Source organism: Chamaea fasciata, unplaced genomic scaffold (assembly GCF_029207755.1).
Source record: "Chamaea fasciata isolate MVZ Bird 193981 ecotype frontalis unplaced genomic scaffold, bChaFas1.0.hap1 SCAF_1, whole genome shotgun sequence".
Classification (NCBI taxonomy): Eukaryota; Metazoa; Chordata; class Aves; order Passeriformes; family Sylviidae; genus Chamaea; species Chamaea fasciata.
Window position 1 is genome coordinate 103,972,070 of NW_027094086.1, and position 20,556 is coordinate 103,992,625.

Genomic DNA, 20,556 nt, shown 5'->3' on the forward strand with positions numbered 1-20,556 from the left:
AAAAAGGTTTCAAGACTTTCTAAGAAAGTTTTTAAAAGTATTTTAAACCATGTGAATCTGCAGGGAAATTCAGGAGGCGCCTGAGCAGCCTTTGAACAAAAATCCTACAATGGACTGATGCTCAATGAACATGTGCAACTTTCTCAGGAAGAATAAACACAGCACTAATGCCAGATATTCTGCCTAAGGGCTCTGACTTATCATCAGCTCCAGGAAGCATCAACTCCTTTATATATAACCCCAACAGTTAAAAGAATTACATGCAGATCTTCCTAACAAAATCAAAGGGGCATATACCTTGAGGAGCTCTCCCAGCACCCTCCTCTAGGCAATACCTCATTTTCTTCTTTTTTTTTTGGTAAGAAAATGACAAGCTTCTATTGGCACACTGAACAGTGACAGAGAGTATCTCTCCTCTTCATGCCCTGCCACTTCTCTTGGTTTTCTCCTTTCACATCACTTAACAGGCCATAATTTCCCCTAAAGTAGAAATTTAACCAATACATAGAATAACTTACATACATGCTGAGAATTACTCTGAATCCAGCAAACACTAATGGCAATTAGGTGATCCCTTTAACTCTGGGGTCCATGATTAAAGTTACAAATACTACCACTGCGTATGTTTTCCAAAAATACTCTGCAGACCAAGTGTGAAACAAGATTCAAGACTAATACATAGCTTAGCTTATACAATATTACTTTTTAAATGTTGTTTTTAACGGCTACAACTCTTTCTGTTGTAATTCAGAATGTCCTAATAGGCAGGCACACATAACAAAAAGTCACTCAGGACTGTTGCCCACCATAACAGGATGATATGACCAGAAAAAACAATCTATCCAACAACAGTAGGGATGATAATTCTTAGATAATTCAGTTCCTAAAAACTGAAGTGTGTGCATTACTGGGATGAGAAATGAAGTTATGAAAACACAGGAAAATATAAAAAAACCTAACAGTCAAAATGCAGAATTTTTACTTATAAGAGAGCCTACAAAGAACTGAATCAAGATAGAGAAGAGCAGTTCTTGAACACGAGCACATGCATTTTTCATTGGTGTCTGCCCTTAGAACCCCTCCAGGCAACAACCACACAGCTGCTTACAAAAACTTCCACCACACCACTTCATGGGATGAGTGTCTGAAGCTTTGCTAAGACAGAAGTGGGATAAAATCCAGACAAGCTGAATACAAAATTAGGAGTATTCTCATCAAGAGAGATGAATCACCTTGTTCTCTGAACTGGCAAGTTCTCAACGTTATTTTTAATTTAAAAAAACCCCAAACCAACCAACCAAAACACAACCCAAACCACACACAGAACAAAACCACCATCAAATACCTGTCCCACCATAAACACACTGAACTCACAATACCAAATACTATCAGAACGGTCCTCATTTCTATCCAGCAGAAACCCTTTTTCATAACTTCCAGCAAAGACACTGCACCTCCAGACATTTTACCTGGGAAGTGCTGCCTTAAAGTATACAAAATAGATGAAGCTTGTGGTCACCTGCAAGTTTCAGTTTCCCCTGAGAGAGAACGTGCCTTTCTTAAGGCCATCAAAACTATCGGACACAACTGTTTTGCTTCTCCAGACTTAAAAAAGTGACAAACGCTGTCGAAAACCTTGGACTTAAAATGTCTGTCGTTGTCTACAAAACAGTTTTTCTTTTTCATACTAAGTCGTCACTCAAGAATCCACACATTCTGCCCATGAGCGAGCTAAAATTTACTCAAACAAGTACAGTTTTAATTTAGCTTCGAAAAGGCACATCCAAACGCTACTCAAACGCTAACTCTGTAAAACCTGGAAAACAATCAAAAGGTAAGGAAATCGCCAAGCTGACTACGAACAGAGAGAGCTTCACGGCAAGAAAAAAACTCCCATCACAAAACACATGCTACATAGAAAAACCCCATCACTACACAGAAACACAGAACAAACAGACTGAATAAAGTACAACCATACTACCGCCCTATTAACTACAACACTAACCCTGTCGAGAAACAACATTATTAAACCTGGCAGGAAACACCTATTGTTTAGCACGAAGAAGAACTACATTTGTCGAGCATAAGATGACCACAGTTTGAGATGTGGGGTCCGGTTACAGCCCGCAGGGACGAGGGAATGTCATTTTTAGGGCAGGGATTTCGCATATAAAGGGAAGAGCACCCCAGCTGCCCGCCCTTCCCGAGCGGCCACCTGCCAGCAGCACGGGAGCGTAGGGCGGGAGCCCCTCCGGCACGTGCCCGCCCCTCGGGAAAAGCTTTCGGAATAAAGAAAATAAAGAAGGGGAATAGGAGAACCCCCGGCTCCCTCCCGCGCAGCCTCAGCCTGCCCAGCGGCACGGGCAGGGCTGCGCGGCCCGAGGAGGCCGGCAGGGACGCGGCGCCCAGCGCCGGCCGTGGGCTGCGGGGCGAGTTACCTCATGCTGTAGGCACCGGCTCCCAGCTCCTGCCCGATGCCCGAGAGGCTGGCGTCGAAGTCGTGCACCAGCCCGGACTCGATCACTTCATCCATCTTCAGCACCCACGCCATGTTCCGCCGGCCCCGCCGCGCTCCCGCCGCGGGAGGAGCCGGACGGGGCGGAGCCGCTGGGCACCGGGGCCGGGGGAGGCGGTGCCGGGCAGGCGAGGGGCTGGAGGAGACGGGGGAGAGGGAAATGAACGTGCGGGGCGGGGGGACGGGGGCGACTCCGCGCTCAGCCCCGGGGGGGCCCTTTCCTCGCGGCGCGACCGGGGCGCGGGGTCGCTCTCAGCATCCTGCGCCCGCCCGGCCGCCGCGGGGCGCTGGGGACCGGGCGGCCGCCGCCTCCTCCTCCTCCTCCGACCGGACACTGCCCAGCGCCGCCGCCGCCGCTTCTGCCGTCGCCCGAGCTCCGACCCAGCCCAGCGGCGCCTCCCGCCGCATCATTCGCAGGGGGGAGGCTGCGGCGGCAGCAGCAGCAGCACCGCGGGCGCCCGCCGGGGAGGAGCCGCCGCCGCCCGAGGTCACGGCCGCCCCGGGGGCTCGCGCCCGCCGCTCCGGCGCGTCCCGCAGCGCCGCCGCCGCCGCTCACGACAACATGGCGGCGGCTTCCACCCCCGAGTGCTGCGGGGGCGGTGCCTGCCCGCGCTCGGCGCCGCCGATTGGACGGGTCCCGCCAGGAGAGCCAATCAGAGGCGGGCGCGGAGGGGTGAGGGGGAAGCCCGGCCAATGAGGGGGCACTTCCTCACGCCAGGTGACGTCAGCGTGACGAGCGCGGGCGATCCCGCTCCTCCTCCCCCGGCCCGCGGCATGGCGGGAGCGCGCCCCGGAAGCGGCGGCGGGCGGAGGTGGAGGGGCGGGAGCGGGAGCGGCGGTGGCGCCGGCCGGGAATGGCGGCAGCCTGCGCCCCCGCCGAGCCGTGCAGGGCCCCCTTCGCTCCCCAGTTGTCGGGTTACCTTTCTTTCTGACCCAGACTCCTGAGAGGCGTTTTATAAACTTTTGTTTCATTTTCAGTCTCACGCTAAGGGTGAGACAAAATAGATGTTCCAATTCACGCCATCACAATCAGAAGCCAAACTATTTCCTAATTACAATCCATTTTAAGCGCTTCTTGGCCTATCAGCTTTTGCCGCACAATGCTGCTACTGCCTTTTAAGCCAATCATCTTAACCACCTCTCGTGGGTCCTACTACAATACATCTTTCATAGTTCTGTTTCTTCAAAATGTCTATTTGCAAGGCCATCGTTTGAAACTTGTTTCTAGTTCCGTTTCTCTCTCAGCGTAGTCTGTCCTATTCCATGGCCTTTCTAAGTCAGCATATTTTATCTCAGAGTTTGCATACGGATGTGAGCCTTGTCTCAGGCTTTAAGAATTCTCTTAAAAATCCATTTCCCACACCCAGTGACCTCCGGGGCAGTGATTGCCCTGAGCAACCGGGTTCGGTGTAAGGTGTTCCTTCCCATCCCTGGGGGGCCTGGAACGAGAGTAGCTTTAAGGTCCCTTCCCAACACAAACCGTTGCATGGTTACTTTTTCCAGAGAACACCGAGGAGCCTTCCAAGAAAAACACCCAAACCCCAGAGACTTGCTGAATGCCATGAGTTGGAAGCGATCCTCGAGGAACACAAGGGTCAGGTTGGCAGGGACCACAGTGGATCATCCAGTCCAACCTCCCTGCTCAGGCAGGGTCATCCTGGAGCACATGGCACAGGATTGCATCCAGATGGTTCTTGGGTACTTCCAGTGAGAGAGACTCCACAACCTCTCTGGGAAATGTGTTCTGGTGTTCGGTCACGCACACAAAGTAAAGAAATTCTTCCTCATATTCATGTGGAATTTCCTGTGCATCAGTTTCTGCCCATTGCCTTTCTCATCCTATTGCTTGGAACCACAAAAAGAGCCTGGCTCTGTCCTCTTGACACCCACCCTTCAGACAGTGATAGACACTGATGAGGGCCCCTCTCTATTCTCAGAAAAATCCCCCTCGTATTTAATAATTCAGAGAATACTTACATAATTTTATGTGACATTTCATTAAAATCTTATGTTCGGAGAACAAACTACAGAACAGTATTAAGACTGTAAAATGTATTTTGATCCTGTAGTAACATGCTTTAAGTACAATTGCACAAGTTTTGCAAAAGATAAAGCAGGAAGGCCCTAAGTTCATTAATGGTTAACAAAATACTAGCTGTTGTTCAAAATGTGCATATGGCATCCTCAAAGATAAGGAGAGGTACACAGACCATGATTTATGATCTTTATGGCAGTTTGTAAGTTAAAATATGACTGCCATCTTCTAAAAAAAAAAAAAACAGAAAAAAAAAAAAACAACAAAAAAGATACTGGTGTTTTTCCTGCTGTAATTGCTGTATGAGTTCTTTGGCTGTCTGGGTACAGATGAACAGTTCATCTGCATTTAAGAGGAAGCTTAGAAAAAGGGAAATTTTTGAGGAAAGCAAGGGCTCATGGAAAAGCCACTAACATAGGCACTAGCTATCATGTTACAGCTTGTAGTGAGAAGAACTGAAATTACTACAGGCAAAATTCCTCTTTTAAGCCTGACAAGATGACAACAATACCCAGGCAGCAGAAATAACACAACCCCCCATTTTCGTAAGTTTTACAAAAGAAGGTTTGTGGGAAACAAAACAAACTTACTTGACAGATAAGACAGGATCTAAGACGAGAGAAGCCACATACAGTTTGATTTATGCATAGCAAAACTGGTTTCTCTACTTACTAAATCTATGCTAACATAGCTACATAGCAGTTACAAGATCATAAATTGGTGATCTTTATACTGGGGATTGTTGTGACAGAAATTTCCAACCACTCCTGAGGCTATCCTGAGTGGATGCAGTGAAACCCATCCTCTTTCATTTCAGTCTTTAAAAGTTGGGTGTTAGATTGTCCATGATGAACAAAGGGACTGCTAGTATTTCTGAGGATGTTATCTTTAGCTATTTTAGGACACCAAATGCCCTTTTTCTGTTAAAACATGAATATTAAAGGGAAAGTATTTTTTCTTTACGTTATTTGTACCCCTGGCTCATTCACAACATGTTTTCTGTAGAGGTGTGTGTGGTTTGGTTTTTGCTGTTCTTAAAGTACAGGCCTGTGAATGTGTTTCTTTGGGGCAGGTTCCTTGATCAGTCCCATTCTCAGATCCTCAGCTGAGGATCAGCAATGCACACAAATTGCTTCTGAGCAGGCCAGATGCGCAGGTCTAACCTGCCAGAGATGACGCTGCCTGTGGCCCTGCCATTCCACTTCTGCAGACCCAGTAACTGAGATTGGAGATGTGATGGAGAGAAAGTTCAGGCAGTGGGAGTCTGATTTTGCCAATAGATCTGCAAAAAAAGCATTCCAAGTACAGTTCTGCTGGGGTGTGGGCATCCTGGGACCTTTCTTTCTCCATCTGCTTATCACTAATGCTGGCTGGCATCCTCCTCTTAGGTTGACTGCTTCTCTATCAGCCTTACTGATTTCCAGATGTGGGGCTGAGGTGTGCTATTTCACTAAAGGTGGACAGAGGACAGAGCCAAGAAACTCAATGATTAAGACCAGACTGAAACCTCGTGCAACCTCGTGCCTGAACTGGTTTGTGTTCTTTCTCCTCAAGGTAGTTGGCCTTGAGGGGCAATTTCATTAGAGACCAGCTCCTGTACACAGCCCGTAATTGATGGAAGGCCCCCCCCACGCTGTATTTCTATACCAAAACACCGATGCAGGCTGCCATCCAAACCTAAATGCAGCTGCTCAAAAGTGTGTGGGTAGAGCAACTTCAGAGGGACTCAAATGGCAGATTTTTAGATAAGGATGGGAAAATAGAAGCAAATATAGGGGGCAAAGGCAAGGAAAGGAAAGGCAAGGACATGGTGAAAACAGGCCCTGAGAAAAGCTGTGAGGGGACCAACCTCCTCCTCGCTGAACGGAGGCTGAAGAAGGGAAGACTGGAGGAATGAGTGGACACCCTCACTTCCCCGTGTGGTTTGTTTCTTTTTGTGCTGGAGCCGTGAGTGTCACTTGTAAACAAGATTGCGTCAGGGAACTTGAGCACCCGTCCTTCATTTCTGCTTTATTGCTTGAGTCAATACAAGCAGCGCCGTGTTTGCTATCTATTTGTGTTAGCCAATCTAAATTTCAAATCACTCTCACCTTTGTACTGAGAAGGATTGATTTTATAAAACTCCACTGCAGTTTCATTATTAGTTTCATACTTTGGAACCCAAATATTGCCTCAATTCCTTTGAGTTTCTTATTGGTTGGTTTGTTTGTTTTAAAATCTAAAACTTAACACATTCCTAATAAAGACATGCTACTCAACCATTCTGCAGAACTAACAATGCTGTGATGCAGTAATAGCTGTAAGGCTACTAATATAGAAAGAGCCACATCAAGATAAATGATTAAACACTGTCATGTTTATGTACATTGTATTTAGCCAAAAAGTAATAAGCTAAAGTTTAATACAAAGAGTGAACCACATTATAAATTAAAACTTAATTATTATCAAGATTATCTGGAATCTATGAGTCTAGCTCTTGTCAAAGCACAATCATTTTTAATTATAAGAAAATTTGAATACTGTACTCAATATTTCAGTCATGCAGAGGTAAAGTAGGTTCATAGCTCACAGGAATATGCTGATGCAATAAGCTGTATATTGCATCAGAATTTCAATGCAAAGCATTTAGCCTGCACTGATATGACAAGCAGCCCAAAACCCTGGTCCTGCGGATCAGCGGAGTTCCAGCAAATAATCAAAGTAGATATGAGACATCAAGGTATTTCTAAGTCTATTATGTCATATAAATGGAGTTTTATCTACAGACTGCAAATGTAATTAAAAAACCCCAACCAACAAAAACACATTGTGAATATCATAGTAAGCAGGAAAACATTCCTAACACTATTAGCAGCATGCACATACAGTGACATGGCTTGTGAAAATTGTAGGGCTACAGCAAAGTCAGCCTCCACCATGTTGACTCTAACTGCTCCAATTATTGTCAAATCATCAGCTCTGTTTGAAGGCTTCAACTTGTGGATTAGCAAAGATTGCACATACAGTCTGCATTCTTGTGTATTATAGCATTATAATTATTATGATGATGATGATTACAAGTCACCCCCATTCTTCACTTACCGCAGGTAGCTGTTGTTACTGGTGGGATACTGGTGGTGGTGATAATGTTCAGGCTGGCTGTGCCAGAAAAGCATTTTGGGATGAGGTGAAGCATTGTGCTCAGCTAAGAGATGGTCGCTGCAGTGATGGGAGATAGGAAAGAGAAAACAAATATGCAAATTCAGATTACAGTTGCAGTTGGGTTGCTCTCAGGCCTTTACGTTCAGCTGCTGCCAGCAAGTTGTCCCTCTCTCCAGAGGAGGCAGGGAGCCGATGTCTTTGGCTGCTCCCCACATGCTCTCCTGCTCCCCAGACTCCCCGTGCTGCTGCTGCCCAGTTGCAGGGCTTTTTTACTACCAATGAGACGTAAGTGCAGCTCAGACCTCACCAGCATCCCTGTTTCTCTCCTCCTCTCCCCCCACACTGTCCTAGAGTGTCGCTGAGCAAATCCTGTGTTACAGAGACAGAGAAAGGTTCGTTTCACTACACTTGAACACTGTAACCTGCATCGGCATGACCGACTGCAGAGAAAAAAGAAAAAAGGTGGAATACACAAAGACCTCTTTAAGGGAGCAAGATGCCTTCTCAGCAGTGTTTAGACTGCATCCTTTTTGCCTCCATGTTTCATTCCGGTGGCAGGCAGGCTCCAACCTTATAGTTACCATCTTGCCATGAACAAAAATTTAAAAAAAACCCAACCCAGCAATGAAAACTGTCAAATTGCAGGAAAAATATTTACTCCAACACCAACCCAACACCACTCCTCACGCCCACACTTTAGGGAAAAATCATATTCAGATGCAAACCAGCTGCTTGGTGCACTCAGTGCCATTTGTTTGCTGGAATTTGCAGCCAGGATTGCAGTATCAATTTTAAAACACACAAAATAGTACAGGTTGATCCTGCAAAGACTTTGACACTCAGAAATAATAGGGGGCACACCTCCAAAATCCTCATCTGAAAATAGTTACCTGCAGAGGGCACCCATTCTGCTTGAAATAGGAAGGACTACTGACAAATAGTAGTAGTTCATCGGTGGCTTTGTTATTTTTGGTTTTTAAATACCAGCTCATTCTGTAAAAAGATACTTTTAAAAGGTATTACAATATTGTGGCAACACACAAGCTATGCAAATCAGAACATCAGAGAGCAAGATTCTGGGAAACGAAAAGGAATTATTTCATATTAGAGTGATAATAATATATAGCAGCCAAAAAAGCTTCAAATAAACATAATTGGTTGGGGATTTTTTATTAGCGTCTCTGACAATTCTCCCTTAATTTACTCTATTTACTTAACATCAAACAATGCAAACAAAAAGCAAAGACTAGAATCATAGAATGGCTTGGGTTGGAAAGGATCTCAGAGATCACGTAGCTCCAACCCCCCTGCCATGGGCAGGGACATCTTCCACTTGACCAGGTGGCTCAAAGTCCTGTACAACCTGACCTTGAACACCTCCAGAAACGGGGCAGCCACAGTTTGTCTGAGCAACCTGTTCCAGTGTCTCATTACTCTCACAGCAAAGAATTTCTTTCTAATATCTAATCTAAACCTACTCTCAGTTTGAATCCATTCCCCCTTGTCCTCAAATGTCTCTCTTTGTCTTTCTTGTGGGCCCCCTTCAGATATTGGAAGGCTGCAATAAGGTAACCCTCAAGCCATCTCTTTTCCAGACTGAACAAACCCAATTCTCTCAGCCTTTCCTCACAGGAGAGGTGCTCCATCCCTCTAATCATCTTGATGGCCTCCTCTGGACTCACTCTACCAGGTCCATGTCCTTCCTGTGCTGGGACCCCAGAGCTGGATGTAGCTCTCCAGGTGGGGTCTTACCAGAATGGACTAAAGAGACAGAATCATCTCCCCAACATATAATAATACAGAAAAATAGTAGAGGAACTGTAAATATGGGATGAGAAACAAACACCCATATGTGACACTGCCCAGGAAAGCAGACAAAATTTGGGGCTGCTGCCTTAGTGGTTCTGAGAAATTATTCTCCTCCAAGCAGCACATAAGTACCTCAAGGAGGGCTGTTATGACCAGATCTGCTTGTGTACACATATTAATCTTTGGTCCAGCAAGGATGAGAGCTGGATGAGTCTTTTCAAGGTCAGTTGTTCCTCTTACATGTCTCTGTAACCACAGACTCGTAACAAGCATCCTCACAGATGTAAAGGTCTGCATGTGTCCCAGGGATCACTGTTGTATTTTTTAAATAATTATTTTGATTTCAGTGACTGTAGGAAAAGAGTATGTATCCTGGTATCCAGTTTGCTCCATAAAGTGGTAAGTTGTAAAATAAAGCTACTCTGTCTTCAGCCCTAGATTTCGGCAAAGGAGTTAAACACATGCAGCACGTTTATTTGGAAGCTCCATTTCCATTTGCTATGATTATTCTCAAGAGGAGAGCTACACATCCCACAAAACACTTTCAAAACCTTCCCCTGGGGTTTACAAGAGCTTCCCATGTAGAGGGCAAGCATGGTTCGTTCTGTGACGTGTACTTCTGTCATGTGGAAAGGGTAATACCACAGATTCCCCTCCAGAGAGCAGTACCACAAAATGGCTCCCACCTCTCTGTGCATGTCCCACAGAGCTCATGTGGCTTTAAATTGTGCAACACCTTTTTCCCCTCCCCAAACTAGCCCGTTGCTTTTGACAGATGCTCGTTTGTCAGAATGCAAGTGAGAAGGAACACTGTAGTTTTGATTAATCTTTTCTTGTGAAGTCCAAGAGAGAACTTGGAAGCAGAAACATTTGAGACACCTGTTTTTTATCTTTAGCATAGACTTGGTTCCTAGCCTTTTCAGAATTAATTTTCAGAATTAATTAATTTTGATATTTTTAAATAACACAAATACTGTATCTCAGGGTTGCAGATTTGTTTTTAATATCAAGACAGACAATTTGCTGTCACTGAAAATAACCACCCCAGGGGGAACCCAGGCAAGCAGTTGCAGATTCAGCTACTGGCCTGGGTTCAGTCCATGTATTCTGAATGCAGATAGTGAGCAAAAGCTTTAGTTCTCTGATTTCAGTTCACTTTCATTATCTTGCCCAGCTGTTACCAGAGCTTTGACCCTCCTGACCACAATAGAAGGCTGTAATAAAACACAGGAGCATTACAGCAGATGTGCCCATTTAGTCCCTTACCTTCATTTGATTCTTCAAATAGTACTCTTGTGTGGAGGGTCTTTGACAATATCCAAAAAACTACTGCCTCGAGGAGATGGGGTGTTTGTAGGGAGGGGGAAATAATGTCAGCTTTTCTGATTTAAGTACCTGCTTCTTAAAAAAGGTTGAAGCCCCAAGGCCTGTGTGACAGGTGTCCCTCATGGTATGCAAACTATTTCATACTTGACAGAGTGTGACCACACAAACTGTTGCTAGAAACCATCCTATCCCACTGTGACCACGGTCCCTGATGGTTTAACAGAAGCAAAGCACAACCAGGTCTTGTGGACTTCTGTGCAAAAGCACTATGAAAGAAGAAATTTGGCCTTTTTTTCCCTCCAAGGGTTGACAAAAGATTATCAATCACAGATGTTTTGAGTTCCTTGTATGGAATATAGTAGACAGAACATGTAGAAAAAAAGTTATTATTCAACCTGATTATTATTCAAAATAATTCAATATTTCTTCTCCCTGTCCTATTCAGAGTCTTGTGTTTTGACTGATCTCTGTTGTGAACGGTATATGGGTACAGCTTCAAGTACACTGTAACTTAGTGTTTTAAATCAGGATGAACTTCTCAATTTACGTCTAAGTCAGGTATTTTGCCTTGTGAAACAATGTATATTCCCCACACCCACACCTGCTGCCCTTGACCAACCTCTAGACATAAAGGTATGTGGTTACACAGTCCTTCAAGTTTGGGGACAAATAAGGTGAGTTTTTTACCTTGTACTGTTTATTGTTAAGGGGCTATTTCTTTTTTTTCTTGCTTTATGGTCTGCTCAGTAAGTACACAGATCTCAGCAAAGGAGCACTGTATACACAAACAACAAGACATTATTTAGTTAAAACATCTCTTGCTCTAAGGCTTGTGTATGGCATGCAAAGTCCAACCTGAAATTTAAGGTGGGGAGGCTCATGTTTTGTTAATGGGTGGATAAGCACTGAAGTTAAGTACTTTAGCATATGGTACCCCATAACTTTATTGGATTTTTTTCCCATGAGCTGTATTCAAAATGATGAAGTCTACTAAGGCATCACTCAACTTGCTAATCTTTTTTATAGTGATCAGACTCCTCATATAATTTTTTCTGATTGCTCTTCTGAGAACTACATGGAATGACCTTAACTACTGGCATTATAACTGGTTATATGTGACCAAATGTCATCTCTGCTCTTTGCTTTCAACAAGTAAAAATTGTTCTACAGACAACACATGAAAAAGTTCACCAGGTACAATATAAGACACTGAATTCAGAATCTGTTCTGAAAATTTTGTTTAATGGACGTTTTTGCTGTCCAGTGATGATTTTTGTTGTGCTTAAAATACTAGTTTTCAGTTTAAAGTCAGAAGAAAGTTTTATATTTATGCAGAAGCAATCCCTACATACTTCATTCCCAAACCAGAGTTTAGAAAAGTATTTTGATGCATCCTGTCTGGTTTTGGACTCTTTTTGGTTGTACAGCAGTTGCTGCCTAATCCAGGGTGACTTTGGATAACAGTGAGTTAGTTACCCATGTCTAGATGATACTCCTGGCTTGGACGGGCTATGAATCCATCATACATCTCTATGAAAGGTGCTGACACACATTTCTAGCCCCTCTATTTTTAAGTACACAACCTCTCTGTCTCTCCTATACACCTTGTTAGTGGGAGTGTGTTCACTCCTACTGCACTGAACTGAAACAATGCTGGGTAACAGCCTCAAGTGGGAAGAACTGCATGTGATCCATCGCTGCACTGACCTGCAGTTCTTCACACACCTCCTGACTCATTAAGGGCTGACCCAGTGCTTTTGCTGTGTCTGGTCATCTGAAGGTGGCAGAAGTATAAGGTCACTGCTGACAGCCTGTGAACAGCAATGTCTGTGGACTGCAGCACAGGATGAGCAGCAATGCCCCCACATACTCTCCATGTCCACCTGCCACCTTTAATCTGGATTCTTGGATGATTTTAGGTGTTAGAATTTGGGCCTGTTGAATACTGAAGCACTGTAAGGACTGCTGCATTTACTAGCCTTCTATAATACAGAACTCTTGAGAAGCAGGCCTGTCAACAAAAATAAAGGGGAAATGGGAAAACCCACAATGAACATTTTTAGTAGACCTCCCAAGTTCTAGCAGCAGCCTTAGTACACTGCCAGCATAGAGACAAGGCAACGCATCACAGGGTATCTGAGCAGAACTGTTCTTGATGCACAACACTGCTGAGTGTGCTAAATGCTTCAACAGCTCCTTCTGATCATTTTGAACAATGTCAGATATGTAGCAGACCCTGTGCACGGACTTGCTTCAGTGTCACCTTGATTTGAGCGAGGCACTCAGAAAAGTGATGAATGTAAAGGAGAAATACAGATTGCTTCCAATGCTCAAGTGTCAGGTTACAAAACACATAGATTTGGCTGATTCTGAAGAATGCAGCAGGATATGCTCCTTTCCTCATGGGGTCTTGTTGCCTTTTGAGGAAGTCTCCATTGCAAGGTATCCCTGGTCTTTGGTTTATTCCTCCACAGTCATATTCCTCACACTACCTACTTTCCAATCTCAGGGTGCAGTAAGGTGCCGAGGTATGAACTGAGGAATAAACGTCTTACTGACGTCACATCTTACAAGATGGAGCATGGCAAGTATTACCTTTGCTTTCTTCTGTTTCATCTGCTGCCTTTTAGGAAGACCATGGCCTACAAAGAAACCTATGATATGGAGGTCATTTGTAGGCACGGAGATTGACAGCATCACTGACCAGAGAGTATTTGGATTTAACCCATTACATTGCAATCTAAACTTAAGTTAGCAGGTTTTTGTGATGGTGGCAAAGGGTGGAGTCTGTTTTATACTACTCAGAAGTCTGTAAAGGTGGACAAGTTCAAGCAATTGTTATTCTGCTATTCTGTGCTTGGCAGCCTAAGAATCAGTATGTGGACTCCCAGACTGCTGTGACAGTGTAGGCTGCCTGACACAGAAAACAGAGCTTGGTTATTTCTCTGTCCTAATGGACTGACTGCCTTTTACCTGGGGCTCTGAGGCAGCTTTGGTATGCTGCCAGGTCAAACATTTTCTAGCACTGGGCTGGCTTGGCTTTGTAAATAAAGTCCTCCCAACATCAGTATTTTCCTCTCAATTCCCAAAGCAGAAAGCAAGACATTGTGCATTCCAAGAAAATTCCGTTCCTAAAACATTACAAATCACATAGGGGCTTTAAGATTTTTAAGAACATTAGCTGCAACATATAAGGGGTTAAATTAAGTTTATACATCATGTATTCCTCCTCTTTTTTCCTAGCAACCCTGCATTTTCCACCTCCTAACACTGCAAGAATCTTCTTACATGGCTCAAACAGTGGCTAATTATTAGATTTCTGAGAAAAGGCAGCCTCTGACAGTGACCAGCTCTTCAAGTAAGGTTTTAAAAAGCTGCTACTTTCTGAACAATCAGGTAATATCCAATTTAGATTTCTTCTCTAGGGCAAGTATGGGCTATATAAATGGTGATGCATGAAAATTCCTTAGGGAAAGCAGGTAATTCTGTCTTGGAAAAGTATTTCAATTCATTAGTTGGTCAGCATGGCCGTAGCTGTCATCTCAAAGATCAAAAACTGCATCAAACAGCTCAGAAATTCTTTAGGTAAGATACAACCATCTGTAAAGACATTTACTATAGCGTAAAAATGTTTTATCTGCATCAGTTTAAGTTGTGCTGAAAGGACACAACAGGCCAAAAATAACTGTTTTCCAGATTAGAGGCTTTTTGTAGTTGTACTCCGTTAGGTACATTTCAAATGTATTATTTCAGACTAACATATAAATTAATTGTTTTACAACATGCTGATCTGCAATTTAAAATGGAACATACATCCAATTCCCCTGCAGGCTTGCACTTGAGCTGTTTATCCAAGCTGAAATCACCAGTTTCCTCATCTTCCCTGGTATTTTGGCATGAGCTATACATGCTCAGACTAAACACAGTGTGCTAAGAAACAGGTGGGTTTTCTTGTATTTCCTCCCCCACCACTGCCCTCCACACAGGGAGACCCTCTCAGCCCAGGACAAACATTCATTCATCCTCTGGTTTGTGAGCCCTTGGTGTTGCTGGAGGACCAGACTGAGATTATTCCAGACAAATCAGATTGGGAAGCTCCCACAAAGGTACTCTGTTGGCTCTGCCACAGGCAGAGATGAATAGATGGTGAGAGACTACCTAAACCAGTCCAGCTGACTTCTGACAATATCTGTCTACTGCATAACTTAAATCTATGTATTTGTTTTTAACTGCTACAGGTGTTCCTTGGACAGACAGGCATTGCTTTTGAATTTATCCTGACACAAGGTTAGCAGAACCATCTCTAGTTCTGGTTGTAGTATGAGTTTACAGAGGTCCAAAGATGAGCATCGTGATCTAGGAAAGATGATACTGAAGAAGAAAACTTGAAAAACTGTGATGCCCAGGATTGCATCATTTGAAATCATTTACCTTTTAACCTCCTTATATCAATATAAGCGGATATCAAACATACGCATGCAAGTTCCTTTTTCCACTGAAGAAATATTTTCCATGTTTCACTATCCATAATTTTTTCCAATCTTACTCCCTCGAAGTATTTCCACTAGGATCACTTATATCTATCTAAAACACATGAAAAGTTACAGGATTTTTATATTCAACAGAAATCATACAGTATTCAAAACTGCTTGCAAACTTCTTAGTAAATACACTCATTATCCTAACATCCCATCCGCAAATAAAGAAACTTCTTTAACTAGGATATTGCACAGCTTGGAAACTCTGAAGTCTGATTTTTTGCTAGAACAGCACAATTAGTTCTTCAAACTTCTCACAATTCTGAAATCTTCTGTGTTTTAACACAGACCAAGAAAACAAATTATGAAGCAAATCTTTAAAATACATACTTTTAATGAGTTGGAAAACTCATGTGGGAGAGAATTTTAAGATGTTTTCTTAAGTGAGCTCAATATGAATATTGACTTTTATCTTACCTGGAAGTAGACTGCGATTGCATAACTCATCAGTTTAGTGTTTGGATTGGGAGAAAACAACAGACTTTGTTCTCCAGATAATCCTCCAATTCCGAAAAGCTTATGCATCCCCATCATATTTATGTTTATTGTGTTCTCTGTGTTTGCAGAGTCCCAACCTAACAGAGTGCAAGTTACCACAGCCAGTGGAACCATTCTCACTCGCTGCCCATTGGGAGGAACTGTAGCGTAATTCAACAGATTTATTTCTCAAAAGTATTCTCTTTTATGATTGTTTTCAAAGGGACAATGTCATATTCAGCATTTTAATTCCTTTGCTGAAAATTCAAACTGAGCAGTTTAGGCCTGCATCCTCCACAGACCTTTTTCATGGCTATGTTTGTGACTTAAATGTTTAAACACACATAGAAACCATTAAGAATATGTAAGTGTTGCAGGATCCAGATGTTTGTTCTTTTTTCTCTGTGACTCAGACCACAAATAATAAACACAACTCAATCTGTTCCAACCTTTATCTTCAAAAACAAACAGGCAAGCCAACTCAGGAAAATTTACATGATCAGCTCTCCTTTCAATTTACATTTGTTATCCCAACTTCCTTGCTAAGACTTCATCTGAACATAATGTGTTACTCAAAATTCTGTAAAGCAAATGACATCCAAGTCTGAGACATCCACAATATCCATTTCCCATCCTGATTCTGCATGTAGCTTTTCTGCTCCTTCCTCTTTTTTAAAGCCCAAACCCAATCTTTAAGAATTACATTTCAGTATTCAAATGACTGCAATGACCTATCTTCACAGGATATTAGAAGGAACACATAGAAACCCTGTCTGAAAGAACAGCAACTTATAATTGTCCTATTTTTTCCCAGATCTTTATGCTAATCCATTAGAGAAATCACCTCCAGTAGGAACATAAGGCATGACTAATCACTGCTTGAATTTAACTGAGCTAATATCTACTTATAATATAGGAAATGAAGGCAAAAAGCAATGCAATGAATCTGATAAACTGGCTGCTGTGGAAATATTTTTCTTTCCAAATTCTTACATTCTGTTGGCTTCATGTAATATATATAGATTCTATCTGTTTACAAAGGTAGCAACACCATCTCTGCTGGAAACAGAGCTAGTCATATCATAAGTAAAATATTCATTTAAATATATTGCATTAAGATTTTTAATACATGGGATATCTTTTCTTAAAACATTTAAAGGCGCCTTAAAAGCAGAACTGATGAACAAATTTCAGGTAAATATATACCCCCTACCTGGAGCAAACGTTTTCAGTCATATAGGGGATAAAAACCACATCTTTTGTTTACATGTAAAAAAACTAGGTTTCATCCAGAATATATATTGTATGTTTCAATAACTCAATATTTTCAGTATGAAACAGCATCTTCAAAAAGATGACAAGTAACAGTCATCTTGCAATGATTCTCTGAAAAGAAATATTACCTATACAAAATGCAGGAATAACATACAGGTCTATTAAGCTTAGAATCCGTGCAATTTTTTGAAGTGACCTTTTGTATAACTAAAATCTAAAAACTACAAGACTGTAGACTGAAAAATATTTTTAAATACTAAAAAAATAAAATGTAAATAATGTATAATGTACAAATAAAAGAAATAATAAACAAAAAAACTGCCTAGAAGGAGGAAAGTGTGTTCATAAAGATTCTACTCAATTTTTTAAAAATTTGTCTAATATACCTATATTCACAGCATGTTCTCAAATCCCAAGTCAGATTTAGTAACAAGACTATATAAAGAAACATCATTTGGACACACCAAACATGAAGGATCCATTTTTTTTTTTAACCAATGCTGTATGAATTACATTTATAATTTTACTTATAGCATGTGATCAAATAAAACAGAAAAACCAGAATGTATACATTGCTAATCTTTTAAGTAATGTTATGTACATTTTATTGCCAGTATATGCACAATGGTAAGCATAGAACTATAAATACACAATGTAATTAAACAGTAGAAAACAACAAGGATGTTACACGTAACAAAGGAAAGAAGGAGGAGATACTATTTTCTTGATGTAGCTGCTAAAAAGGGCTAGCAACGAATTATGACAGTCTTGGGTTTAAGTCTTTACATATATTTCTACAACTTTTCCTCCAAATAAATCTCTGCAATGGCATTGCTTCTTTAATAACCACATCTTTCTATTGCATTCACTTCAAACTAAAGTAAAAACAACCTTTCACGTTAACTACAAGCATCTGACTTAATTTTTTATTCAGTTTTGTTTTTCAGGGTTCCTAGCAGGTAAAGTGTGTACTTTCTTATGATATTTGGCTGCAATGTTGAAGAATAGAGTTTTGAATACACATTAAGTGATAATTTGGAAAAAAAAAAATAAAGATTTTTCTCTAGACAGTTCTTCTACTGGGTGCTATATGCAGCAGCTCAGTCAAAAATTAGTCACCCTGAAGAGGTAGAGAGAATTTTAGCCTAGCATAGATCATCATCCTTGGCACCACTATTTTCTCTCTTATCAGGATACACTTCCTACAACTAGAGAACATCACAGTCAAAGGGAAAAAAAAGTCAGGAAAAAAAAAGTTCCAGTATTCCTGGGAAGGGCACTGTTTCATCCCATTTCTCACTTAATTAGCTGGCTGCTTATATAACAAAAAAAAAAAAAAAAAAAGAAGAAAAAAAAAAAAAAGGGAAAAGACAACATTTAGGGACACATTTACTCATCTTTGTTCTCTTTCCGTTATCAGCTTCATAAATACAAAGAACCATTATTCACAATATACTAACTCTTTTTCAAAAATGGAAAAACAAACCCTTGAAACATTTCCACACCTTAATCCAGATGGGTCTTGAGGATGCTATTCAAGAAAACCATGCAAATAATTTGGTGCAGCTTTTCCTACTCATCCAAAATATATATTTTTCTTTAAATTAAAAGGTGGCGAGATCCATAGCATTTGTGACTATTCCCCCCTCCCCCCATTTAAATTCAATGCAGAAAATCTTGGTGCTTTTCAAAAGGTAAGGGATAAATAGTTTTCTGCACTGTTGTCATAAGATCCCATGTGAGTTACAATACAAGACTACTTGTTCCAGCAATTAGGTTGAGAGGAAACATTCTAGTGATAAAGATAAATACATACTGAGCATGCTTGGGCAGAGCACTCCATTCTGAAGCATCCTGCTTGAAGAACGAAAGGTGACAAGGATGGTTCACGTCCATCAAGTGACCATGAACTCTGCTGCTCACCAGCAGGCTGCCACACCATCGCCAGGTCAGCAGTGCTGCCCTGGCAGGGCTGTCTCCCACATTAAGAGGTACTGGTTGTACCAGTCCTCTGCTGCGCACACTAAATTCTTATTTATGCAACAAACATACAACCAATGAACAATATCACTGTGACAGAACTGGATCAATCCAGCTTTCTTTTTATAGGCATATTTCTCAATCTCCAGAATATCCCAAACAAGCTGTAAATAAGATGATGAACCACCAACACAGTGAACGAGTCTCACTGCAGTTCAGACTAGTTCAGCCTTGTTTCACATCACTTCTTGTTTCTAGCGAAGGACGTGATACTCAAACAAAACAGCAATAAAAAAGTAATGTTATCTGCAGCTGAAGAAAAGCAACAGAATTTATATTTTAACTTCTGAAGCTTAAAGCATACCTTTTTAATTAGCATTAAAAAAATCTTTTTTTTTTAATACAGTAACACCGGCAAAAGTTAATGGGAAGACACAGAGGATTATGAACAGGGTAACTGATGGATAAGATTATTTTGAAATTTTATTCTGCTTTGATCAACTGATGTTAATACTGTTTTTCCTTAGATTTGGAGTAATTCTATTGCATCAGTCTCATGCAGGCTGAGGACAGCCGTTGGTTAAAGAAAAAAAAATCCAAACAAACAAACAAAACAAAAACAAAACAAAACAAAAAAAAAACCAACCAAAAACCAAAAGAAAGGGGGAAAAAAAAAACAAAACAAGAAAAAAGTTCCAGAAGTTGCATGTAAGGATTTTCCTTTCACTGAAGAGGGCCTTGCCCTTGCTTTAGGAGACCTGGTTAACTCTTGTCAGCTTCATTAGCTTTGTCCAGACATATCTGCTGCTGTATCCCCTGCTCCAGAGCCTGTTTGTGCACGTTTGATGTAAAGGTTCAATAATTTCATCTGCAAATTTAAGCCAGAAATTAACTCTGTTTAGTATTTGCAAACAGTACAGACTGACTACAGGAATGGCACAACAAAATAGACAGTAATCCTTTTTCTTTTCCCTAAAAGCAAACTTGGACATACATGCCAATGAAAACATCAAACACAAGTAAAATTAGTCACAAGGAAACTGCTCAAGCTTCTCTAAGGTTGTAAAGAAGAATATGATACAAGGTAGCTAGATTAAGATAGACAAAATATTTTCCTACACTTATAATGCTTTTCTAAACATGGTAGTGGCTTGGGTTTCTTTTTCTTTGAAGTTAATGCTGAGGTTTAAGCCTCTAGTCAGATAAAGGTGATGCTGATGCTAGTATTTACTAAAGCTTCCAATATTGTCTAGAGTCACTTTATATAAAATCACTGTCAGAGACTATTTTAAGGATAGAACTGTCTTATTCACAGACAGACAAAATTAATTGTCCTGTTTTACTCCCAAGGACAAAGACAGTCACAATTAACATATAGCTGTTTACATTGCAAAAAACTGCGTGAAAAAGCTGTCAATAAAATCCTAAACACCTTGAAACAAAAAGGACCAGACTGGTTC

At 41.5% G+C, this 20,556-nt stretch overlaps 2 protein-coding genes across 30 annotated transcripts in view; both read right to left on the reverse strand.

Annotated features, from left to right (window-relative positions):
* The window catches only part of UBP1 (upstream binding protein 1), a 40,587-nt gene extending 32,845 nt beyond the window's left edge, over positions 1-7,742 (reverse strand). Inside the window, exon 1 of one of the 4 annotated variants that reach the window (XM_066191819.1) lies at positions 7,632-7,742. In XM_066191819.1, coding sequence (XP_066047916.1) covers positions 7,632-7,705 — 74 coding nt within the window. In that variant the 5' untranslated portion in view covers positions 7,706-7,742. Of the gene's footprint in view, positions 1-2,438; positions 2,943-7,631 lie in introns of those variants that run through there. The other 3 variants (XM_066191810.1, XM_066191801.1, XM_066191828.1) reach the window with 3 other exon arrangements.
* An 11,685-nt stretch (positions 7,743-19,427) lies between these two features.
* Positions 19,428-20,556, reverse strand: part of CLASP2 (cytoplasmic linker associated protein 2) — a 142,110-nt gene continuing 140,981 nt past the window's right edge. For all 26 annotated transcript variants that reach the window (XM_066191626.1, XM_066191599.1, XM_066191631.1 and 23 more), the window contains one exon: positions 19,428-19,964. In XM_066191626.1, the coding sequence (XP_066047723.1) occupies positions 19,878-19,964 (87 nt within the window). In that variant the 3' untranslated portion in view covers positions 19,428-19,877. The remainder of the gene's footprint in view (positions 19,965-20,556) is intronic.